Below are 27,147 nucleotides of genomic sequence, written 5' to 3' on the forward strand. Positions count from 1 at the left end.
GTGGTTCAAAGCATTGAGCTTGATGATCGAAGGTATACATGCTAGTTGCGTTCAGGTATTAAGGTAATGCGAATTGCGATTGCTCAACTCGGTGTATCTACTGCTATTGCGCGGACGAGAGTGCGGCCCCATTGCGGCCGTATTGACGTGCGACGTGATGTACACACAGGCCGCGGGAAGAAGGATTGAATTCAAAATGACTCGCCGAAGGAAAGACAAATACGTTCGAGCTTGGCACGGAGTTGTTGGCTTGACAAGAACCAGATCGAGAGAGTTAGTTGGCAAAGCAAGAGAGAAAGAGAGAGAGACAGAGAGAGAGAGAGAGAGAGAGAGAGAGAGAGAGAGAGACATAAAGCTCTATTTAAAGAATCATTACGTGTACGTAAGATAGAATGCTAAAAGAGTTAACTTTTCATTTGTATGGAATATTTTATCGACACTTTAACGATCGTACTGGCTTTTCGTAAAATGTTCTCTATTCGATTTCTCTATGATTTTGAAATTAAACTAATTTCTAAATTTCTAAATTTTTCATTCCCCATCTCTCTCGTGCTTTTATTAAATTATTCGTTTGCTAACACTGCTATTACATATTCATAAGGCGTAGATTTTCTCGGAATTTCCTGAATATCTATGTACGTCCTACTACACATATTTACTTTACGCGATATCATAACGTGTCATATAGAAACGTTATAACGTTTAGACAGTTGAAATATGTCTCGTATCATCGCTATTAACCTTTCATAACCGATTAGATAATTTATGATTTTTAGAGATTTTCTACTATTCTAGAATGTTTACATAGTAATTATAATTGTATCTATTAACTCAATCAAAAAATTATACTTTAACATTTAACGTACAAGTATGATTTCGAATTGAAATTTAAATTGTAACATACCGTTTTGTCCTGCAACAATGATATCTTGCAGTCTAAAACGACGCTGGCACCAGCTTGAATAGTGATGTTTTTCGCTGAACTATCACTCTCAAAATGTGGACCCCAACGATGATCGTGGTGATGTTGATGTTTGTTTAGAGTACTATGTGCATCGAATATGTAATTCAGCATCGGTGCGTCTGTTGCTACCGATCGCTTTGCCGCCGTTGTCGCTCTCGTTGAGACTTGATCCGTTGACAAAGGTAGATCTATAAAAATTTCATCATTATATCAACAATGACTAGTCTATATCAATAAATTGTAAAAAATATCAGTTTTATCGTTGACAATATATTATATGTATTTATTATCGAGTACAATAAAACATCTTGTATATAGAGAAAATCAATTTTCCAAAATTCTTAAAAGATTTCGTCATATATATATATATATATATTTCTTTTATTTCCGTGATTTATTATAACATTTGATATGTCGAAAATAAGGTTCACATCGTTCTCCTATCGTAAACACTTCGGATATCGATACGAATTCTTCGAACCTGATCGGAGACTTTTGCTGCGTGCCTTATCGTGATGCCCGTATCCCTACGTCATCGCTTTGAACGACTCCATTTACGATTTCACGACTCCAAGTGACATTTTGTTCGTTCATGAGTATGAAGCCGCCTGAATGGAAATAATATTGGTCATGGCTTTTTCCTACGAGATATTCCAATGGAAATAGAACGTTACGCATTGTATTACATTTCTTATTTATGAAAGGAAAAAGAAAATAAAAGTGAAAAAGTTATATTGTTATTTCAAATAAGTAGACATAGCGCATTCAATGGTGAATAATATTTTGTGTCTAAGATATTGTAATTTAAAGAAAAAAAAAAAAAAAAATTAATTTCTTTTATTATAATGTTTAATTTTGTTTATTTAAAATTCAACAAAATATTTTCGTTTAAACGAAAAAGTCGATTCCTCTTTACTATTCGAAGAAGTTATCCTTCCAAGAAGTTTTTTCTTCATCCATCACGATCGAAAAAGTAGATCAGACGAATCCTCGTGATACGGCACGCGCGTGCACAGCCTCGTGATAAGTTTTCTACGAGGACGAATCGAATTTGAGATATTCCATACAGGTACTCGTATAGATACGTGTAAGATCACATAAGGCTGCTTTTCCTCTTATTACAAATTAAACGGAAGAAATTCGACGTTTCTCGTTGGATCATTTCAGGGAGAAAAGTTTTTCGTATTAGGGTAAATATATCACTGCGTTGAACGGGTAAGAGTATAAGGGATGGGAGAGGGGGAAGGGTAAAAAAAGAAAAGGTCGGAGTGTCACGAAGCGTGAAATTTTCTTTTCCATGTACGACAGAAATTCTTTTCTTCCTCTTTTTCACCTTCGTCCTTATCCTTTCTCTTAACTCCGCTTTTCTACCCTCGATGCCATCCTTTTTCACCCTTCACGAAAATTCTTCCTTCTTCCCTCGAGGAAAAGAAAAACTGATCGAGGATTCAACTGGAACTGTCGAAAGCGTGTCCGGAGTAGCAAGGAGAGGGTATACGCGACTATAAGGGCTCTTATCTCGAATATGAAAATCGTTGTGCGTCATATCGACGGAACTAGGATGGGTTTCACGATCAGCGAACGTTTTATCCGTGCCTCGCGAGTCTCCTTCAAGGAATTCGGATCGTTCTGTCTGTTTAGGAGACAGCAAGCGAGACGTCGGTCTTACATAAGTGGTTATCTCGTCTAGCTTTACGTGCTTTTTCGTCTTATAAGAAAAGATTCGAATTCCTAAAGAAAAATTCTTACGAAACGTAATTCGCATTTTTATGAATCTCACTGACTTAAAGAGATCTTCGAAGATGTCGTATATTCTTGTTAGAAAAAAAAAAGAAAAAAAAAAGAATGAAGAAATAAATAAAAGGAAGATTTATTTTTTTAAATTAAATTATGTGCTTGCGATATAATTGACTTAGACAATTACTTAAGTAAAAATTGAAGTACGATAAATATCTTATCTCCTTGATACATTTCCAAAAATGTTTACGTTGATTTTATGAATACCGCAACTTGCTTTAATTCTAACGAATAATCGTATCTCGGTTTTTCTTCGACGGTTTCTTTATTCAACAACCTAAGTTTTCTTTTTCAAGCAAGCTTCAGCAACATAAGTATTCTTTTTCAAGCAAGCTTTAGTCTTGTGAAGCTTTTTTTATAACACCTTTTTCTAACTTTCTGTCAATATCTTCTCTCCTTCTCTCTCTCTCTCTCTCTTTCTCTTTCTCTTTCTCTCTCTTTCTCTCTTTCTCTCTCTCTCTCTCTCTCTCTCTCTCTCGCTTTCTTTGGATAAAATGTAACGAATATTCTAAAAAGGCAGAGCGCGGATAAACGGAAACGAGGACGTGCCGTACGTACTGCAATTACGAAGTGATCACTTAACGTGAAAATCTCATTACTATTCGCCCAGTGAATTTATTTCATTTGTATAATTCGTTTCCATGAAATCAAAGTCAAAAACGTATTCGGTTCACCATTCGTTTGCCTTTCGGACGTAATGATCGACACATTGATAAACGAATCGATGATTTTGAAAGTACAAGAAAAAAAGGAGAGGAAAAAAGAGAAAACAGAAGAAGAAGAAGAAGAAGAAGAAGAAGAAGAAGAAGAAGAAGAAAGATAAGAAATTGAGAAAATCTTTCTTTTCATTCTCGTTTCACGAGAACGTGATTATTGCGATTTCTCGCAATCCATCTTTTCCACTTTTCTTCTCTCTCTCTTTCTCTCTCTCTCTCTTACTTTTTCTTCTTTTCCTTTTCTTTTTCGAAAATTCGAAAGAAGATTTTCCAGCATTGAGGGAGCGTCTCGCCGCGAAGTCCTCATATTTTCATCCAATGCGAGAACCTGCACAAGCTTTAATCGACCTGCTTCGAGTCTCGCAAACACTCGAGACTTCTGACTTGGCATTTTCCCTCGTATTACGTTCCGCGCTCCGTTCCTGCTCTAGATAGAAAATGGAATCGCGTTTTCAGTAAAAAGCAAGAAAAAACGGCACTTCTCTTTCTCTCTCTCTCTCTCTCTCTCTCTCTCTCTCTCTCTTTCTCTTTCTCTCCCTCTCACTCTCTTTCTCTCTCTGTCTCTCCCTCTCTATTTTTCTCATAAGTGCTATAGAAAACGGTTGGATCGGTCCTTAAAAATTATCGTCGATTTTCGGGAGGTATTTTCGAATAATAATTGGTGATTAAATAAATATTAATCATAGTCGTTGATTATCATGCACCAATTATGGATCTTAAAATTACAATTCTCATACGTTATGAAATATACGTATTAATTTGTCATAATGTATTAAAAATTGCTTTAAAAGCATAGTAATTTTAGGAAGGATAATGAAAATAAACCAAAAAAAGAAGAAGTAATTTTAATATATTGATCAAAACGTGAAATGTACTACTTGCTATATATATATATATATATATATGTATATAAAAAATATATATATATATATCGCTCTAAAACATTTATATATATACATATTTTTTTATTACTAAGAAATAAAATGGGATACAATAAGACTATGACACAGATGTAATGGCTTTAAAAGTTGACTATGACTTATCGAAGGACACATGTGGAGCTGGACCATGAGCACAGAGAGTGGTGCGCCATGTGACGTGACTATGTTGGGATGGTGGTTGTACGTGCCCCTCGAGAAAGCGTGCTCGTGGTTAAAAGTCGATGTGGTTAAACGTTGAGCTCGAGAATATACGTTTCTAACACGGCACGCTTCTCTCTCTTTCTCCTTCTCCCTCTCTCTCTCTCTCTCTCTCTCTCTCTCTCTCTCTTTCTCTCTTTCTGTCTGTCTCTCGAATAGGATACGGCATCGAGGCAATGTCGGTAGCGTAATTTTAGGGAGCTGCGGGCTAACCACAGTAAATAATTCCGATTCGAAGCACAGTCCAGTTGTATTCTCATGTATTATGCATGTAACGTAGTCGGTGCAACGTGCATAACGCACATAGTCTAGACTTAGTAGATACGCAACGTCGCTAGAGATAGATAAATACAGAAAAGGAAGAGAAGAAAAAGAGGAAAACAATATTTATTAAATGTGACATGTGCTTTTCAAATGTAAATTATATTACATGATCATTAAAGTTAATAAATTAATTAAACGTAATACATAATATTATTAAATAATATCCCATTGATAGTCAAGTCTAATAATAAAATGAAATAGTTAATAGCATGTCTAGACATATCTTAATCTTCTTATATTTTCTTATTCAGGTAAATAGATCTAACCTAAATGATAAAGTAAATACAAAAGCAACTTATTTCTAGGGATAAACATAGAGCTTCTAAAGCTACTTTATTCCCTTACGTCGACAATTCTCGTCTCTTTACTTGAACGCGTCATCACCAACGAGATCCAATTTAACGATCGCTCGAGGAGAATCGATGTGAGCGTTTGCGCGAAAATCCGTAGAAATATCTTCGCGACGAATCACCCCCCTGAGACTTGGTCGTTTCTATTTGAGAGCTGTTCAGTGAACTCTTGCGTACTCTCGCTCGATGGAATGGATTAAGGTAAAAGCAACGACGGAAGGAAGAGAGAAGAAAGAGCGAGAGAGAGAGAGAGAGAGAGTGACAGAGAGAAAGAGTGAGAGTGAATGAGCATGAGAAAGAGAGCGTAAAAGATGCTAGAGTCAGCAGATTTGTATTTTATCTTACAATTGTATAAGTGAATGTTATATACATATATATATATATATATATATATATATATATCTCCATTGCAACTTACTTTGGAATACATTTCCTTGCGGTTTGACCTTGATTGCTATTTGTTCGTCCATTTCTATAAGACGAATAACCGCAAACGAGAGTAAATTATATTTCGTCCCTTCATTATAAAAGTATATAATGATAAAGATCAAATTGATTGATATCAATCGGTACGTGACATTGGGCGATCTATTCTACATTGGAAATTTAAAAGGCGCTTTCCAACGATTTTTGAACATTTCCTTCATGAATATTCCGATCAGAAGTGATGTTTATGAGAAAGCGAGCTTAAAGCTTCAAGATCTCTTTTCCATAAAATATAGTAAAGAAACGCTATCTTACTGATCTTGATCGATTCCTCTATCATGCAAAGTATCTCCTCGATATCGCTCGAAGCATCTTTTTCGTCTCGTCTCGTCTCGTCACATCTTTTTTCTACTTTCACTTCGTCTTTAGATAGGAAGCCATTTTTGAAACGTCCTAACCTCAACGAAAATTTGCTATAACGAAAATACATTTACAAGGAATTGGAATGAAATTAAGGGCAATATTCAGATTTTGTCAATATTCTGTAATATATCTATGTTCCATTAAATATGAACAAAAAAAAGTGTATAGAGTTATACATGCATTTGTTTTCAATCTCTTTCTATTTTCTTTTTTTTCTTTTTTCTTCTCTATATTTTGTAATAGTCGTTAAACGATCTTTGATAACTCAAATCGAAAAAAAGGGATCGTTCTCGTCGAATTGTTCTTCATCTTTACGAGGCTATTATCGTGACGAAGCTTTTTACGGGGACGTAAAAAGTAGATTTGCATTACACGCTTCGAAAAACGAACGAGCTTCGTTCTCCATAGACGACGACTAAGACGATGATGAGAACGACGGGATGTACTACACGTAGAGTTTCTCTCAAGCAATTGCACTATTCGCTGTTCCACGCATTAAATTTTGCTGGCTCGTGTTACATGAGCCCTTTGCCCGATGTTACTCACAGCAAGCTTGAAAGTCAATGCGCTCACGCGTTAACGTATGCCTTTTCGAGCGTAAACATGATCCAAGAAATGTTACTAATTGTAATTCGCTTCGTTTCCGTGCTTTCGCGTAAAGAAAGTTAATATCAAACTTTGGTTCTTTGCTCGTACTAAAATGTTGTAATGTGTTTAATCGATGTAAATCTTAAAATTGATCTTCCCTTTTATTTATCTTTTCGTTATTTTTTCTTGACGATAGATAATCGAATCGATATTATACTTTGCTATTATGTTTGAAGTATTACGAGACATGTAATATAATAGAATAAATTTTCTCAATGAAGTTTTTCATGTTTCATTCTGCTTTTTTTTTTATACTTTCATGAAAATCGAATAATTTTTTAGCATCCTTTCTTTCTTTCAATAAGTTTTATCATAGCAATTCAATGTATCCCGATGCCTTTCGATAAAGATTCATGTCTCTTCGGTCAATTCTATCAATTTCTTCAAACTTTATTTCCGGAATAAAATGACGATAAAGTTTTATAGCGTATTAAGTATATTGCCGGTCAATGGAATTCGAATTTATTCGATCGTGCCTCATAAATCTACGAGGCTAACTCGCCGATCGTCAATCGTTCGCATCTTTTGAGATTAAAATCGTTAATTCGCTAGTTATAATATTTGTATATAGATATTTTCGATCGTAACTTTGACTCCAAGGTACACAATATTTCTCTCAATTTCCTCTCTGTATTTCACGAATAGATCTTACTTTACTGAGAAAATCACACCCGGTCTTTGCCCAAAGGCATACATATATCTTCTTAACGACGTACCATACCTTCAAACATACTCGCTTGACGTAACTAATTCCACTGAAGTGCAAGCATCATCATTGGTGAACGATACGAAGGGATTCCTCAGATTCGCTTCTACGTTTCACGCGTATTATGCATTGTCGCTGGCAAAGTTTAATCGTATTGCTTAAGAACATAATGTATCATGTATGAGTATATGTTTGATATATACGTATACATTTATATACGCCAATTCCTATAAATCCGCTTAATAAAATGAACTCTCTGCATGAAGGTATGCGAAGGGAAATACATATATGTTTAAAATGTTTATGACAAGATAACGACTTTTATGGACCACGTTTTAATTGGTTTCACTGAATTTATTTTCATTGAAATATTTATTAGAATTTTCTCGATATTTCAAACAATATTTGAGAAATTCCATTCGAATGAAAACGTTTAACAGTCCTTTTATAAAATTATAATATTAATCAATCGTGTTTGTTTTATATGCGAAATAACTTTCCTCGTCTTTTGACAAGTAAAACGTTTAAACTTTATCACGATATAATTCTCATTACGCACAATTTTTTTTTCTTTTCTTTTTTTTTTTTCTAATTTGAAGAACAAATACGAATGTACGTTCATCAGGTTTTACAACTTCATGAATTACTGACAGCACAAACGATATGCCTTCTAGTCACTTCAAACTGTGTGGATGTTCTCATTGATGCTGGGAACTCTCGTGAAATGAGCGACCTCGGGAGTTTCGTACCTTGTTGCGCGTCATTTTCACGAGATTCATTGGCTAATCAAACGGAATGCCCGAGGCTGCAGCTAAACGTTATGATTCTGGTTATTTGGAATTTAATGGTTGAGCCTGTTAGTAACGAGCTAACACAGAGGCAAAGGGTCGCCGAATCTCGGAATTTGGCACTTCCGATAGGATCTTCGTACATGCTGACGCTGATTAATCATTTCGATCGAGCATCCTTGTGATTCGATGTCGATGGGTAACTGGAATCAACGAAGAGAGCTTTAACCTCCTTACTGTCCATCGCTATATCAGAATTTTAATCGCTTCGACAAATTCATCACCGATGGAAAGCGTTTTCCTATAGATGTATTGGTACGCGTGTACTACAGAAGAGGACACCGATATCGATTATTTCTAATTGCATATTCGTGTACTCTGTTTATGGGAATTAAATATTTGAGAAATATGTGTGTGTACACACACACACACATATATATATATTTTTTTTAGTATCTACGAGAAATGTAATTTGAATCGAAACTGTTTAAACAAATATATTGAAAGAATTTTTTTCAAGCTGTTTGTATTAATCTGATTCATTCTTTCATATGTTCAACGATATTAGGAATTAACATTTATTAATATGCATTTCATCGATCATACCGATTTCAAATTTATTTATAATAAATTTTGACGAACTAATCATTACTGTCGCATGGCTAAGATCACAGAAATTGTCGATGGGATCTTTAATGGCTGTCGACGTTATTGTACCATAACTCGTTGCAGCTGCGAACGTTCGAAATTCCCGGCACATTGTTATCATTTTGACGCGATATTCGCATCATCCTGGATATACATAGTGTGCTCTCATACGGTCTACGGACGTTCGCGGTCTAGAAATCATCCGGGATCGTGCATACGGTAAATCGAATTACATCGAGGGTACGACAGAATATAAATAGAACTCCTTTGCATGCGATAATTGAACAGCATTCGACATGATAGAAAGACATAGGGAGAGAAAGAGAGAGAGACAGAGAGAGAGAGAGAGAGATTGAGAGAGAGAGACAGAGAGAGAGAGAGAGAGAGAAAAAGAACATTCTCTCACTTCCATTAATATTCCCATCCTTTTTTCTCTCCTACATATTCCTGCACATTTAAAATACACATGAAATGTTTCGTTTGATTTGATCAATTAAAATCGTTTAAAAAAACAAGAAAATATTCACTTTGATAAAATTCCAACAATTTTTCGATTTATACAACTTCATTCTCGTTTTTCTTTTTTTTTTTTTACGTATCCTCTCTACGAATGTGCACGATAAATATATTGAAGATAATCGAATTGAATAAAATATTCGATATATATGTATATATATACATTACATTTTGTAATGCACTGTTAACGCAAGCTTATCTATATCCATACGTCGATAGAATAACAAAATATTTCACTATGCAAACGAGCAAATTTCACTCAACTCGAAGCGTAGTATATCCGCTTTACTCGATACATATTCGAGCCTCAGGCTATTTATTCTTAAGATGTCTAGCGAAGAGCTAGCTACACTAAATAGAGAATCGTAGTTCGAGTTACTATTATTATAAAGCGGCATACCTATGTTTCGTACACTGACACAAATAATTAGGTTAAATCTGTAAGCATGAGTATTCCGGAGTACAATGACCATGCTGTGGATTTCATGCTTCCTCGGTCTCTTCATAAGCGATTCTGTTCGAATCAATAGAATAACGAGATGGCTATTCGTGCATTGTCCCGTGCATCGATGGTATTCGAGGGTGCATTATTACCGTATAAACATGGAGCGTTCGTTGTTGAGTTTGTTTTGAACAGAAAAAAAAAAGAAAAGAAAAAAAAGAGAGAGGAAAAATATTGCGGTAAAAAAATATTTTCATTCATACTTTTAAAAATTAAAAGCGTTATTTTTATACATTTATTATATCATATTTTCTTTCCCTTTTTTTTTTTTTTTTTTTTTTAATGAAAAACAATACGCTGTAAATCTACGCGTACTGGTTTAAAAAAGATATAATTATATAATTATATAATTATATAATTAATAATTTTTATATAATTATAAAAATGATCGTTTAAAAAAAAAACGTTTATAAATTGTTAAATAGAAAAGTTGAAATATCTTCAAATTCAATCTAAAATCATACTATCATTATATGACATAATTAGGTTCACTACTGTCTTACTATTGAATAGATAGTACATTGAATGGAAACAATAGATTTGAACGTACCTGTGCGTAAATCAGACGCTGATAGAAGTGCGAGGCAGCAAGTTGTCAGCAGCCGAAGGAGCCACATGACACTGCACATGACTGCTCGGCGTGATGCCGTTCACCTTCCTTATCTCTCCCCGCTACTGCGGTTCGCGTACCGCGGCTTTGACGTTTCCGTCATCTGAAACAGCCGTCGTTCCTGTGTCAGCATGTATGCGTTTCTCCAGATGGATTGATGATCATGATGAATTGTCCATTGAAATTCGTACGACCTATATATATATATATATATATATATATATATATATATGTATATATATATATATGTATTATGTATATTTTTTATATGTATATTACATATGTATATGCATTTATATATTTTTTTGTCGGACAAATAACAAAATTAATATAATAAAAAATTTGTTTTTATTTTTCATTCTATACGAAATAGCCATTGCGGAATGTATAAAAAATATATCTAAATTATAAATATAAATCTTATATAAAATTATTGATCTTCTTATATCTCGATGATGTTTTATAATACGAATGAATGTTACACATAGAAATCTTTAAAACCGTCGAAAGACAAAACGGTCGTGGTAAATAACGTCGATTTACGGAGAAAAAGAAGGTCGTGAAAAACCACGTTTCATATGTTACACGTACATACTCGGGGTTTAGTTTATAGCCAGGAATACCATAATGCTCACGGTATTACTCCGCAATGCGGTGCCAGGTATCACGTAATTTCGCTTATACCGGAAAATTATCACTTTTCTTTCTCGCTCTTAAAGGTATGAGTAAAATATTTGCTAATACATGCATGTATGTAAAAATAAAAGAAATATTTTTTCTTGTATTTTTATGTTGCTCCTTATATTTTATCTAATTAATGCTTGTATAAATGCCATATAAATATTATAGTATAATAATTCATATTACATTATACTCACATTACGTTATTACAAAATAACAAGTACTTTTTTTTTCGTCAATTGTCTCCCCTAATACACGAACGGGTCGCGTTCGCAGTAGTAGTTGATAAGTTTAGTCAGACGCAACAAAATCGAATATATAGCAAGTTGGACTTTCAGGTTACTAAAAATGAATTTAGAAGCTTTCGTGAATCGTACATATGATAGTAAAAAGAAATAGAGACGTAACTTGCAATGCTATAATGTAATTAATTTATTTTATTTGTGAGATAGAGAGAGAGAGAGAGAGAGAGAGAGAGAGAGAGAGAGAGAGAAAGAGAGAGAGAGAGAAAGAGAGAAAGAAGAGTGCCACGCTAATATGAAAGTATCGTCGACTCTCTGCGGGAATTAACTTCTCAAACTTATCCTCAGTTAGCGAGCAAGGATTTTAATTAAACTATAATTAAACTCTCGTTGCTGAATAGTGAATAATTTGAACGAAACAAAGAATACGAGTCCTGTACTTTCCACTCTTTGCCTTGTTTTTCTTCGAATCTTTTTTCCTTTTAAGTCGAATTAGTCTTTAGAATTTTTCGTTTATATTCTATATATAGATAGATATTTTCTAAAAAGATAGAAAGTTCATTATCGTTGCTACGCGAAAATGTTTTTTTTTGGAGTAATTATTTCTTAATTTAATTATTTTAGATCAAGAATTTCGATAGCAGAAATATCCACAAGTAATCTTATATATCAAAGTAATATTAAAATTACATTTTTTTTTATAGATATATATTATAAAAATTGATACGACGAATACGTTTCTTCGATAGCATTCAAGAGATTACTTATCTTCTTTTTTCTCTACTATTTCTTTTTTCTCATGGACAAGAGAGCTTTTTCTCTACTTGCGTCTACGTGCCATTTGGGAATTCGAAGGACCAGAAGAATGTCCGCATAGAAATCAATTTCGGTCTCTTGAGATACTTAGGGTCATGCTTGAAAAAGATATTAGATTACAGTACTCCTTTATGGATAGATATATTATATATCTATATATACTCATACACACACACACACACACACACATATATATAGGATACATTTTTTAAATTAAAATATCTGAATATCCCGAAAATAACGAAATTTTGATAAGAAAGTTTCAAATAAAAGTTTTATTGATTTTAGAGGATTAATAAATTAGAAATATCTATTGTTTGAAAGTATTGTTTCAAACATACGTTGTTTTCGATATACCTAAGTATCTTAATTTAAAAAAGTTTACTCTGTATATAGGATTTATATGGTGGGAGTTTGTTTGTTTTGAAATAGATGGCAACGTTCTTTGTTGTTTAATGTACTCTTGTAATAAAAAGAGTATGAATATAAACGACAGAATGACATACTCGGTATCATCGAATTTAAAAATTCAAGAGGAAATCTAAGTTCCTGCTTTTGTCAGGTAATAACAGAAGAACGTTGTATCGATCGGCGAGAACGAAAACTAGGAAATTCATATTTCATAGAGACACGCTAAAAGATAGTATTAAAAAGTTAATAACACTTTAGACCATATAGTGGGAGGGTAAGAAAATGAAAACTCTACAGAAATAAATCTTGACGGAGGGATCGAATAAATCAAATGAACGTTTGCAAGGAAAAAGTAAGAAAGAAAGAGAGTGAGAGAGAGAGAGAGAGAGAGAAAAAGAGAAAGAGAGAGAGAGACGACGACTAGAATGTCATATTCGTGATCTTACGATTTACTTTGAATTCTGATTTGTTGAACTAGTTCAAGATAACCGTTCATGATTTAATATATCCTTATGACGATGCACAGTCACGGCGTACTATTAATTCTAAAAAAGAAATGTTCCAATTGCTAGAAGAAATGATGTGAGGTAAAAGAAAAAAAAGGGAGAGAGAGAGAGAGAGAGAGAGAGAGAGAGAGATCTTTTCCCCTTGAAAATTTATTTCTCTTTTTCTCAACTCCCAACCATTCATTTTCAATTCTCCTCTCGCCGTTGTTTGAGTTCAATAATCTTCGTTGTTCCATCAAAACTATTTACCTATGCATGTGTTCGTCTAGTTTATCATTCATCATCGGTTCCCATCTTCTTCTTCTTATTTCATCTTTATCCATCTTCGTTCATCTTCCTTCATCTTTGTTTCTCGTTCGTCCTCATTCTGATTCCTTTTCTCTTTTTCTTTTCTTCCTCTCTATATCTCTTTCACCTAACTTTCCTCTTCTTTGTTCTTCACAGTTAACAGTTTCATGAACACATTCTATCTCTCTTTCCCTTTCTCTCTCTCTCTTTCTCTCTCTCTCTCTATCTCTCTTTCTCTTTCTTTATCTCTATCTCTATCTCTCTCGATTTTACTCAACAATGATGTATCCCGATCCTATGTCCCAAATTCTGTACGCCAGCACCTCGACGTAAAGAGGAGACGTATTTCGACGCTCGCGCAGTCCCACTTTTAGTACACTATGTCTTTGGGAGAAAGAGAACGAAGGCACTCTCTTCCTTCCTTCCTTCCTTCCTCGATGTAATCGCGTCTTTACGAGTTATTACGCTAACGCGAACTCCACGAGCAACCTCGAAATTCCCATAATTCCCATTTTCATCGTCGTAATTCCTACTCAACCTCGTCACTCCACCTTTAAATCGTGTGGTTTACACGCGAACTTGAGAATTAACGGAATTAATAAACGAGATACATATGAGATGTAATTGAATATTTATTAAAAAACTAAGACAATATATATCTTTTTATTTAATTAAATTATTATCGTAGATCGTTCTTTTGTTTTAATTGATCTTAAATCATGATAACATCTTCTGGGATATCTTCTATTTGTCTTAGAATCCTTTATTCATCAATTCCTATAAAAATGAAGCTTTGATATTAGAAAAGGTCGAAATATCATGATCGATATGTCGATAGTTTCGTTTCCCAACATATACGTGATTCGAACGTGTTGGTTTGTGGTCATCGTACTCGAACACCAGTTCAATTCCACTTTTGACAGTAAATCAATACCTCGAATATCGACCGATATTACATGCATTACTGCTGCAGGAATTCTCTTTCCTTTCTCTTTCTCTTCTTTTTTCTTTTTTCATTTCTTTTTCTTTTTTTTTTTACACAATTCTGCAATTGCAATCTGTAGACATAAAGTACATTTACACGAACATTCGATTGTAAACGGTCGCACAATTCGATTTGATATTCACCGGTCGTCGAGAATGTACATATTGTCTTACGCTAGCAGTGGCACCACAAATTTTTAATTAAATCAAAAATTATTTCCGAACAAGCTCAAAAATTATGTAGATATTAATGATTCAATTTATTCTCGTCGAAATGATAATTAAGAGTTTGAATCTAAAATTATATGCAAAAATTTTGAATATCATTGTTTCTACAGTAATATATGAATATAAAATATAAGAATATATTTTTATTACATTATCAAATCGTAGTAAATTTCATTATTCATAAGATATTAGAATTTATTGCTTATCGAGAGAGGGAGAGAGTATCGACCATGAAAATTCGAGGTTAGAGACACGTCCTTGATTTTTGTATAGTTCAACAAGGGAATTATGTCGGGACGAGGAGTAGAAAAAAAATAAGAAGAAGAAGAAGAAGAAGAAAAAAAAGAAGAAGAAGAAGAAAAAAAAGAAGAAGAAGAAAAAAAAGAAGAAGAAGAAGAAAAAAGAAGAAGAAGATGAAAAAAGAAGTAAAAGAAAATGAAGAAGAAGAAGAAGAAGAAGAAAGAAGAGAAGAAGACTTAAATCAGACATCAAAGTTGTGTGCCGTTGTTGTATGCACATGATTTGGAAAGAAGAGAAAAAAAATAGTAAGAAGAAAATAAAGCAATCGATTACGTAGAAAAATGACAAAAAGAAGGAGAAATAGTAAGATCGAACGTGAGTCTGTGTGAGGGATGGGGTTGAAGGATAATATGAAAAGCTTGAGCGTTTGTGATGAAAATAGAATGAAAAAGAAAGAAAAAAAAACATGAAAAAGAAAAAGAAAAAAGAAAGAAGATAGGAAGAAAGAGGTAGAAAGAGGAAAGAGAGAGAGGATGACGTAGGATAGATAGAGGGAACCCTTAAGTTTTTAGTCCCGACCGACAGCGCCGAGTTAGAAAGGACAGTAAAACGACGGGGAAGAGGAAAAGGAAGAAAAGGGAGGAAAGAGAAACTTGGACAAGTTTAACGCCACGGCTAAAGCGTTACTCTCTTCGTAGCTTCGAGTACGATGCGGAGAAAGGAGAGACAGAGATAGAGAGATAGAGAGATAGAAGGAGAAGAGTAGGGGCGGTGGGAGGGAGATGAAAACTGCTTCATGGAGCTTCTCTGCGAGCGCACCGAGCTCCAAGAGTTCGGTTTTAATGAACTTTGCATAATGCTGTTCGCGAGTCCATCTAGCCACGCGTGTGCCCGAAACGTTCGCAGCAGTTATTCCGTCCTGGTACGTTTACTTGGCCCTTCGCAAGAGTACCTTTTAATGCTTCGCTGTTTCAAATACGATATAGTACAGTATCGTGATACAGACAGGACTTTTATAGGGGAAAAAAAAAATGTAGACTTCCTTTTACTCGCAACCGTATAATCATCCGACATGCAAATACCATCGTGGTCTGTAAAAAAGTTATCCTCGACGGTCTTGCTCGATGTAAAAGCGTTGAAAAATCGCTATCCTATCCCGTTGGAAAATGTCGAATGACGATTCGTCGAATTTTTTTCCACTTCGTAACGTTATCTTCTAAAAAATGCTAAACGATTACGTACCGCTTCAGTGATCAAAGCACATGACTGATATCTCTTTGCACAGTTAATTTCAATATCAACTAGAAAGGATTTCACATTGGTTTTTAAAAAGAATTACGATTCTTTTAAAACTCTTACATTCTTAATAATTCTAGTTTATAGCTGTAATAAACTTGAGTAATAGCTCGATTTAAAATATTTTTATTAATATTTATAAAATTATATAATTATCGGTATTAAGGGTGTATTATTAAATGTGTTACTCTTTATATATAATAATTAGATTATATGCTTTCAACAAATTATTTTTCGTGTAATACATTCTGGTTTATAGTAGATCATGAAGTGAAATATAGTACATTAGTATTGAGATACAAAGTGTCTAGGTAGTAAAAAAAGCTCAAGCATCTTCATCGAGGCATATATATATATATATATATATTCTTCCTTAAAGAAAGGGAGAAAATTGGAAGGAGTAGGATGTACCTTAGAAAGGTTCGATAACGTAGAAAAGAGTTTGGATGACGTGCAAAAATAGACGTCGTCCTCACACAGACAGCTTCATTCTGTTTTTCGTTTAGTCACGATACTTTCCTGAGAGGTAACCGACCTCGAACGATCATCTTGGACCATTCCGAACTTGCAACTTCGTTACATTATCCTTTGGTAAGTATCTAAGTCCGAAACTTCGATCGATCTTGAACTATGGGATCCACCCACATCTATCTATCTTCCTCTCTCTCTCTCTCTCTCTTTCTCTCTTTTTCTCTCTTTCTTGTCTCTGAACTTGAACTCGATCTGAAAGACGTAATTTTCAAGTTCGTTCGTGCGGCGAGAATCGCTAGCAGGAAATTCGAATCATTCGTCTTCTACGTTCGGACGTTTCGCTTTAACACTGGCAGATCTTTCGTTCCACCAAGCTTTTCTTCTTTCTTGTTTTATTTCTTTCTCTCTCTCTCTCTCTCTTTTTTTTCTTTTTCTTTTCGCAGAGTCTAGAGAACAAACGGACGCTGTCAATTTTTCAAGCTCGAATATCGTATAACCATCCGACATATTTAATATACGTTGCGATATCATTCAATATGTTATAACTGAACCAATATAACACGATCTGTAGAGAGACTATGAGGTAGAATCACGAGTATAATAACGACGGAGCTCGATTCTAGCATTATATTATATACCGAGGTTCACCCCCTCTATCACCCCTTTCAGTCTCGTCCTAGGAAACGCGTATGCATATGTCTAGCATTTTTCACCGTAATTGCTTGCATCGCGCATTCTTCCTTTCTCTACTTTTCTCGTCATGAAAAAGGAAACGTTATTACGTTGTGCGGTCGAGTCGCATCAAGAGTCGCCTTTCATCATTGGACAGGTGTCACGGCTTCGTAAGACGAGCTGCATTGTGTATGCGTATTTCTATCTAAGTAGGAAGTGTATGTGCGTATATAAGGCCGCCAGGTTGGCGCGCGTTCACCGAGCTAGAAAAATTACATTTTCTACCGCGTAATTTAATGTTTAAAGTTTTGCGCACAGGCAGGAGTTACGAGTTTAGTTTCACGCCGCAGAAACGTCCGTAACTTCGCCACGACGACGACTCTTCCTCTCTCTCTCTCTCTCTCTCTCTCTTGATCTTTCTATATCTATCTCTGTCTTTCCCTATGTATTCGCCATCTATCTATCCATGGCTTTGGAATACGTAGCTCGGAGGTTCTCTTATCACGTTGTTAGTGGGAAAGTTCGAAGTTCACTAAAGCTATCTCTCTGAGATCCTCTGATTCTGTTATACCCTCCTCTTTCTCCTCCTCCTCTTCCCCCTTCTCCTCTTCCTCCTCCTCTTCCTCCCCCTCCTCCTTTTCTTCCCTCTCTTTCTCATCGTATGGAAGAACATTCGACCGTAGCAAAAACTATCATCCCGTTTCGTAATTTAACATCTAATTTAATGCATTTACAAGATTTGTTACTCTCCTATGTAGCTTCGTATATAATTATTGTAAATTTAACTGAAGTCAGTATTGGCCTTGAGGTATAAATATACGTACGTACGTACTGCACATACAAAAGTTTCGTTCAACCTATAAATGTTCGAGAAAAAAAAAATATATATATATATATATTCCTGTCAAATATAAATATAAAAGGAATTTCTATTCAAATTTTATAAAAGAGAACGAATACCATATCGAATATATTCTACGTTATACGAACTTGCCATTGCTCCTTTATCAGATAATAATAAGCTATAGTTTGGCATTCATGGAAACAACGTGATACTCTCAAAGCAGCAACCGAGACCTTTCAAAACCAGTAGGCAACTCTTTCGAATCTACAACCGGCATTCTCTCGAAAGTGAATTCTAGAGAAGAGATGGTTGTACTTTCTTTGAATCGAACTACATTCCTTCGAAAGCATATGAAAACATTTTCGATTCGAGAGGGGTTAAGTTTGTTACATATATTTTTATTATACATATATTACAATATTGTCAGGGATATTAAAGATATTAAAGATCATCGATGAATATTTTTAACTTTACGTTGGCCGTTCGCCCAACGACCCAGTTATTAAAGTCTTTCAAATTCGCGTGTTCGAAGAAGATAAAGTTTTCGCGATCGATCGGAATAACAATTCGTGAAAATTAACCGAGATTTCGTAACCTCCGGTTTGACCAGTTTTCACGAGCTCGAGGGAGAAAGAAAGTAAGAAAAAAGAAAGAAAAAAAAAATAAAGAAGAAGAAAAGGGAATAAGGAAGAAAAAAGAAGGAAAGAAAAAAAGGATCATATAGGGACGATGATAGGTCAACTTTAAGGCGTTATACTCTCGCTGAGAGATATATATACGCGAGAAAAACTTTCGTGCCTCCGGTATCATCCTTTTAGAATTTTCCTTTTATAAGAAATAACGAGTCTCGTGCAAGTAAAGCATGTGAAATAAAATTCAGCCGACTCGATTATATTGCGAGAACAAAAAGGTAACTGTGAATAAAAGAGAAAGGATGAAAAGGAAGTAACGTTCCTTACGATAGTGGAAAATTCGTAAGAATCATGTTACTTGAAACTATTGCGTGCACGCGGAAAATTACAGAGCCGGCTTCTCTCATACTTATATCGTCATATTATTCGAAAATTTTAGTTGAACCGTTCGTGAAAATGTCGTATGCGCTTTTCAAAAATGATACTAGGTACTATCTAAAATACTTTCTCGTTGAGCCTGGCTCTAGTGCTCGTGCAAATTGGATCTCTAAGCTGGTAGTGTTTACTGAAAATACAACGGATGCTCCTTCGGAATTTCTACAAGTCAGAAACAAATCGGGTAAATGTAATTGCAAAATAAATTTTCAGATCGGTAATTAATTTTAAAAGACTATTTATCCCTTTCTATCGAGGAAAAAAATTGTTCAATTTCATCAAATTTATCGATAATCAACTTTATATTCAGATTAGATATTTCATAAATATAAAGATCTCTGCGACAGTATACAATAAAGGAGATAAAATTTTGTTTTCGTATTATCTCACTAGAACTTTTTTTCGGAGATCTTAAAAATTACACTTAAATGCAATAGTTATGTTTGAAAATAATAAAAAAAACAAGGTGAAAATAAAAAAATAAAAAAATTGAAAAAAAAAAACAGAAGGCACTTGCAAATACAGTTGAAATGTATTCAACGATTATTCGATTCGGATAGCTGCCAGCCGGAGAAATGTTCGCACGTGAGTCTGCTTAGCATTTAAATATCATTTCTCCCACGAATTTCCTGCTGGTACGTGGCCTCAGTTAGCGAGATGCGTTCATTTACTTCAGGACATGGACCCATCAGCTTATCTGAATGAATCTAAGAAATAAAATATAGCGTATTTTTACGTTTCTTTTGATAATTTCTATCCAATCATTTTCACTCACCTTGTACGATCACTTTTACTAAGATCAAGATTTTTCATCTTAATAAAAATCTCATTTCTTAAAAAAAAAAAAAAAAATTCATATATTTTAGGAAACATTATTGAGACTACCTCTTACATAGATTTGAAATTCTAACAAAAGCGTACATATTTATTAAGAATCATTGAGTCTTTATTCGTAAGTTGAAATAGAACAAGTTAACAAAACCAGGATGAATAATGAAACTCTGTTGGAATAGTAATGCTCTGGTTGGCTCAACTATAATACTAATTCAAAGGCTGATAATACGAGAAAGCGATATATAGTTTATTCAGTAATACATTTGAGTATATAACACAGTACTTTATCCACTCGTTACGAGTATATATACATATATATATATATATATATATATATATATATATATATATATATATAGGTGCGCACACGTTACGTGTAAGACAGAATATTTTTGTAAAAGAAAATTGATTTAAATTTATGTTGTACATAAAACTTATATATTAGATTTATGATAACAACATTGACTAACATAAAAAATTTTTAAAGATTATTTTAAACGAGTCCTCATCTTTTATCGGTTCAACATCGTTCAACAGACTTTTTAAGCGTAGATAAAATGAAATTTTCGATTTTTAAATATTTCCACCCCAATTTTTAATTATTCGTAAGCGATTCTAAAGTAAAAGGAACGATGTGAAGCCGAAGAGTTGACATTTGCGTTTTTGTGTGTTAATAAAACGGAATATTTCATGGTCCCGTAAAGCACCTTCAATGCCACCGCTGAGAACCTCGACGACTACGACGACAACGACGACCATGACGACGACGACGACGACGACGACGATGACGAAGGAAAAATATTATTTCGAAGCTAAAATGCTCCACGAGAGTTTTATTATTAAAAGTTATTTCATTCGAAAACTGAAAGGTCAAATGCTTTTTATAAGCGTCTAGTGACCATCGCTGAGTTAAACGTAACTGGGCGACGTCTGTGCGTATTTTTACGGAGTACCAGCTTGAAAAAACGTGTTTCCGTTCTTCTAACGATTTTTCCGCGAGAGAAAAAAAAATGGACGGTTGACTCTTCTCTTACTTTTTGTTTTTATATAATCTCCGTTGTCACCCATCTAAATCCTCGACACCTCGAGCCCTACGATTTTGTATATCCATAGTTTATCTAATTAGAATTATTATGATTAAACTGTTCATAAGTTTTTTTCACGCTGTAGTATTACTCAAGGACGGATGAGCGTACTAAATTACATCTGCTACCATTCGTGCGAAGAAAATCAAGAGCACACCCGGTTCTCCTTCGTCAGAAACCGTATTTTTTATCATTTTATTTCGTGTGGTTTAAAACACGTTAACTCACAATCAAATGAAAAATTCAAAATGATATTGTTAATAATCTCTATAACGATTATTTCATATTAATTATAATGTAATTATAAAAGTAATAGTCCGTTAATTGATTCGAGCAAATCGATTAAACGTAATATTCATGAAACTGGGATTGCAAATTTTTAAATTGAAAATAATCTTATAAATCTTTTTATTCAGTGTATATAAATTCAAGAGGCGAATAAGAAAATTGTTGTAAAGTATATTCAAAAGATAGGAAACAGGTATTCATCTCCGTCGAATCAAAACTAATAATGGTCTTTCGTTATCGAGACAAGAGACGAAGTTCATCGTTAACTAAGTTCACCAAGAGGACTAACCTTTCACGAGCCTAAAAGATCGTCGTCAACTTTATCGAAGGAGAAGAGAGTTTTCGACGTTAGGTGAGACTCTCTTAGCTTCAGGGCACTCGTTACAATCCACAAAGAAATATAATAAACTCTGCGCCAGTCTAGTCTAATTACGAGTTGACACGGGAAAACGAACTATTGAGATTTGTCGAACGACGTTTCTGGATTTTAAATAAACTCGTCATGCCGCTTCAAAGGACGATTCGCGAAAAGGGTCGAACGATTGACGGAGTTGCTAACATACATCTGTATACACACACGTATGTATCTACGTTCTACATGCGTTAGGAAAGCTCGAGCTTGCGACGATTCGATTACGACTCGACAACGCGTTCTCGTGAATTCGAATGAGATTTCGTATTTTTTCTTTTTTTCTTTTTCGATTCAACGGCTTTTTTTTCTTTCCTTTTTTTTTCTCTTTTTTTTTTCTTTTTTCCTTTTATTTTATTTCAAAGCGAAACACGCTCGTTTCTACACGGATAAACTGTTTGCCAGTAGAGTCGCCTATAAATTTGAGGGCAACGGAAATTCTCACAGTAGCGCGTCGCATTACGGAAAACTAGTTTTAACGAAATAGCTTGAGTACTCATACAGAGATACAATGTCTATACACATACAACAAACTCTATATATATATATATATAGATACATAGATGAAAGTGTGTGTTTTCATGAAGCTAAATTTGTATCCCCCCGAATGTTCGTCGAAGTTCCTTCCTAACTGATACCCGGAAGCCAACTACCCATCTAACAATCAGGATACCACTACATGCTACTGAATATACTGTTCTATAGAATGTTTCTCTTCTTATCCTATTATCTGTGAGATTCGAGCAATGAGTCTGACAGATAGATGAAAATTTTATTGGACAAGATAGAAATCGAGAAGATGTTATATTTTATAACGAAGGACGTTCTCTTCGACGTCCATTACATTCATGAAACGTACTTTCAAGATTCACATGAGACGATAAATAAAATTAAGAGTGAAACGATACGGAAGAAGAGGAACGATCGAGGTGGAAAGTTCAAGCGAATAGCCTGAAAGTGGAGTCGCTCGAATGAAAGAGTTCTCCGGTTTCCGTTCTTCTACCTTTCGCGGCTCGTAAAATGGAAACTAAAGTTGGGCCGATAAGGCAGCTGCTTGCTGAGGAAAGGAGCGTTCTCAAAAGATCCCAACTAGCGATTAATATCTCGCCGTGACCGTTTTAAGAGTTAAGCCTGGCCATTTTAATTCTTGCGATAACTGTGCTAACGTTGACTGGCTGCCTAGTTTGCTGGTTGGTTAGCTAGCAGTCTGGATAGTTGGTTGGTGCGAGGTAGCTTGGTTATAGAGTCGGGATAATATTTAACGGTGTGTAACACGCTCAGGATAATGCTCGGATAAAACGTAGATAATTACCTTTGCGGCAGCGTGACGTACGAAGCTAAATTACACCGCCTACGGCAATATACACCTTCTTCATCTCTCTCTCTCTCTCTTCTTCACATACACACACACACACACTCTTTCTCTTTCTTACCCCTGACTCACTTTTTGATATCACGCCCATACCTTCTTCTTCTTCTTCTTTTCTGCTTCTTTTTCTTTCTTTTCTTCTTCTTCTTACCCTCTATCCTTAATGTTAGATCTCCTACAAATTCAGACGCGATAGGGGTCTCGCTTTATTCCGTCTCACCTTCCTCAGAAAAGGAAAGCTTTTTCTTTCCATCCTTTTCTTATTCTCTTTTCTTTTTTCTAGTTCGCATTGCGATAGGTTGCCATCATGTTATTTGAGATAAAGGAAAGAAAAGCAAAAAGGGAGGGAGAGAAAGAAAGAGAGAGAGAGAGAGAGAGAGAGAGAGAGAAAGGAAGAGAGGAAGAAAAGAGAAAAGCTGTGCTCGCGAATCGTCTAAATCGTATTCCGATTCTCACATAAGATTTTCGCGAACGAAGAAGAAAGATAAAGAAGAAGGAATACTTTCAAAAAAGAGAAACGATTGAGTAGCAACTTGAGAGCATTTACGTTCAAAAAGAGATGTCGTTGAAATGTTGATTGAACGGACTATTGAATCAAATAAATTTTAAGACATAAAGAAAGAAAATTCTCATACATATTTTTTTTTTTTTTTTTTTTTTTTATCGGCCGAGATAATATGATAGTATTATCGAAGTAGTGTTATGAATTTTACGATAAGTAAGTAATTGGATTTTGAAGTTTTTGTTCAAGGATCGTTTAAGTCCGCACAAATAAGTCGAACAAGGAGAATACGAATGAGAATGGAACGACGACTTTCTTTGTTTCGGCAAAATCGAAGGGATCGTTTGAGCACAAGAAAATATGAAATTTCGAATTTTTGCACGAAGAAGAGCCGCGTGGGAAATATACCACGAAAAAGGAACAACCGATGTTCGCTATATGATAGCGACTTCTTTATGAATTCGAATACCGAACGTCGGGAATATCGGTAAGACATCTTTCCCTTCGATCGATCGTATCCAACTGAACATCAAGACTATCGAAATAAAGAAGGAAGAAAAGAAAAGAAAAAAAGGAAAGAAGAGAAAGTAAAAGGTGCAAGAAAGGAAGAGAGAGAGTGAGAGAGAGAGAGAGAGAGAAGAAAGAAGATGGGAAAGGATCACAAACAGAAGAGAAGAGTAACCATCGGTGGACCTTCGATCCTTTGTCGCGCTTTTTCTCTCAGTGTTCGGTAGCTCGACAAAAAGAGCTTCTTCCAAAATCCTCTCACCTTCCTGTGATCCCTTCGCAATCCTCGCAATGAACGTTTCTCGAGAAAGGAAAAATGGAAAGAGTAGAATGATAGCCCGAAGGAGGAGTCGATTTCGCGAAGCCGAATAAAAAGCTTGTCGATGGAGGACATCGCAGGTGCGGACTCGTATATTTCGAGTCTCTAGTCGAGGGGAGTAGTAGGGTAAAGGGTACGGGGTCTTCGATCCTCGTAAGGGACGTCAAGCGTAGAATTAGGTACTTTCACGTAAGGGTACTCAATGTGGCCAGAGGCATAAGTTTGGAACGATGGTTAATTACTGACGATGCTTTCAACTTTTTTTTATCTTTCTATTATATACCACCTCTATTCATCGATACAGAATAAATAATGTTATTATATCAGTATATTTTCTTAATTAGCAGAGATATTGAAAATATCTGTAAAAAAGAAATCATTTGAAATATTGGTAACGTTTATATAATGAGATAATGAGAATGTTAATTAATGTACGTATATATATATATATATATATATTATATATATATATATACGTATATATATATATAATATATATATATATATATATATATATATATATTATAGAATAATTCAATATTATTTTTATATCTATATACATATATATAAAAACTTTTTCTCTATTTTCGTCTCTCTCTCTCTCTCTCTCTCTCCCTCTCTCTCTATCTCTATCTATCTACATTTCTATCGATGGATCGGTACGATTTTTAGTTTATTTACTTTTTTCTTCATTATTCTCTTCTTCCAATTTTCTATCCTCTCTTTGTCTACCTATATTTTTCCCTTGTTCATGTCAGCCTCTTCCTATTTACCCGAAGTGAGATTCAGGACGCTTTCTTATCATCTTTCCCTTGAATTCGCTTTGTGCTTTCAAGACTAGAAAAGTTCGTTTTTCTCGTTCTCTTTCTTAATAGCACTATGATTACCCCACCCTTACGGAAAGCACGGAAGAAGTAAATGAGATGGACTTTAGTGAAACGCGGAATCGATAATCACTGGTATATACTGTGCAACGTAAGCGTCTTATTTTTCGCCTTCGTATTGTGAAGATATATCGAAGGAAAGAGAAACAATGTTGAGGAGAAAGAGAAAATACGTTTCTCTTTTCTTCTTCATTCTCCAGAGAAAAAGAAAAAGAAGAAGAAGAAGAAGAAAAGAGATAGAGAGAGAGAGAGAGAGAGAGAGAGAGAGAGAGGAGAGAGATAAAGAGGTAAAATAAGGAAAAAAGAAAGAAACAATTGAGAAAAGATTCAGGCGACACGATGGCACCAGTCGATCTTCTTAATTCAGGATAAAGGTAGAATTTGTTACTTCTTTGATTCGTGATTACTCTTTCCTATCGTTAAATTTAATACTCGTGTTTATTCTTTGACACTGTCACGAGATCGTTTTGCTTTTATTTGTTTGTTACGATTTTAGTCAAAAAAGAAGCAAAAGATATTTTATTTCTTTTTTTTTTCTCTATTTTTTTTTTTTTTTATTTATCCGGTTTTATTTCTTTTTTTATCAGCGTCAAAGTTTTCGAAGAAATTTACTGCAGAGGTCGATACGATTATAAATTGCTGAAAAAAACTTTCGACGAATTTGACGGATTGTACATAAGCATAAGTTTTCAAAAAAATCTATAAACGTATATTACACGTAATTTTTCAATGCACAAAATGAAAGTGATCGTTAAGTTTGCTAGTTTGCTTAGATAGATCCTAATTGTAATTTATTAACATAGTTGAACGAAATCAGCAGACATTAGACGTAATCATTGAGAATACAATTACTGTGAAAAGCGAATATGATCTATGATAAAACTCAATGTTCGCATTAAACCTTAGACATCTTTTTGTTCTAATAATGCGACAATCGAGCTCGGAACACGAATTGTCTTTCTAGCTTTTTCTATTTCCTTTTTGGATATCCTTACGTTTCACGATATTAACTTCTCGAATGACGCGTGGAAACGCCCACGAATTGCAGGTACCTCGACAGAAATTTCTCTTTACCTAAGGAAATTCAATTTCGTTGCTTGTTCTACTGCTCCGTTGGGTTTCACGTCGCCAGAACGACGAAGATCGGGAACTTTCTTCCTTTCGTTCGTTTCCTTCTTGTTTTCTTTTTCTCTCTTCCCCCCCCTCCCACTCTCTCTCTCTTTTTCTCTCTTGCTCTCATCCACTTTTGCGACGATCTCATCGACGGTGACAATTACGAGAGAAATTGAAATTGGTCGGACACGAAAGTGTTCGTCATATCTGATCTGAGAAACCCTGTCGTAAAGTTTAACGAGTTCGTCAAACTCTGAGAACGAACTATCATGGCCTACATCCGTTCGTTAATAAGCGAAAAAACGACGAGATATAAGGATTATTCTTTTTTCTTTCTTTTTTTTGTTCTTTTTTCTTTTTTTCTCTAAAACGTATTTAACAAGCAAACCGAAGTTTAAATCATCAATTGTCATTACGCTCCACGTATATATATGTTTGTGTGTGTGCGTGTGTGTGCGTGTGTATATGTCTACGTATCTTCGATTTTCTCGAATTTTTATGTACTCAACGCAACTTTCGAGATATATGCGAGCG

The 27,147-nt window shown here is 34.7% G+C and overlaps 1 protein-coding gene across 3 annotated transcripts in view; it reads right to left on the reverse strand.

The window, feature by feature from the left end:
* Nucleotides 1-27,147, reverse strand: part of LOC118446477 (zwei Ig domain protein zig-8) — a 169,066-nt gene that overhangs the window by 19,874 nt on the left and 122,045 nt on the right. For all 3 annotated transcript variants that reach the window (XM_035877151.2, XM_035877153.2, XM_035877150.2), the window contains 2 exons: nt 10,498-10,660; nt 905-1,152 (listed from right to left, as the gene is read on the reverse strand). In XM_035877151.2, coding sequence (XP_035733044.1) covers nt 905-1,152; nt 10,498-10,576 — 327 coding nt within the window. In that variant the 5' untranslated portion in view covers nt 10,577-10,660. The remainder of the gene's footprint in view (nt 1-904; nt 1,153-10,497; nt 10,661-27,147) is intronic.

The sequence above is a fragment of the Vespa mandarinia genome, chromosome 9, assembly GCF_050613455.1.
Source record: "Vespa mandarinia isolate Hongniang chromosome 9, ASM5061345v1, whole genome shotgun sequence".
Classification (NCBI taxonomy): domain Eukaryota; kingdom Metazoa; phylum Arthropoda; class Insecta; order Hymenoptera; family Vespidae; genus Vespa; species Vespa mandarinia.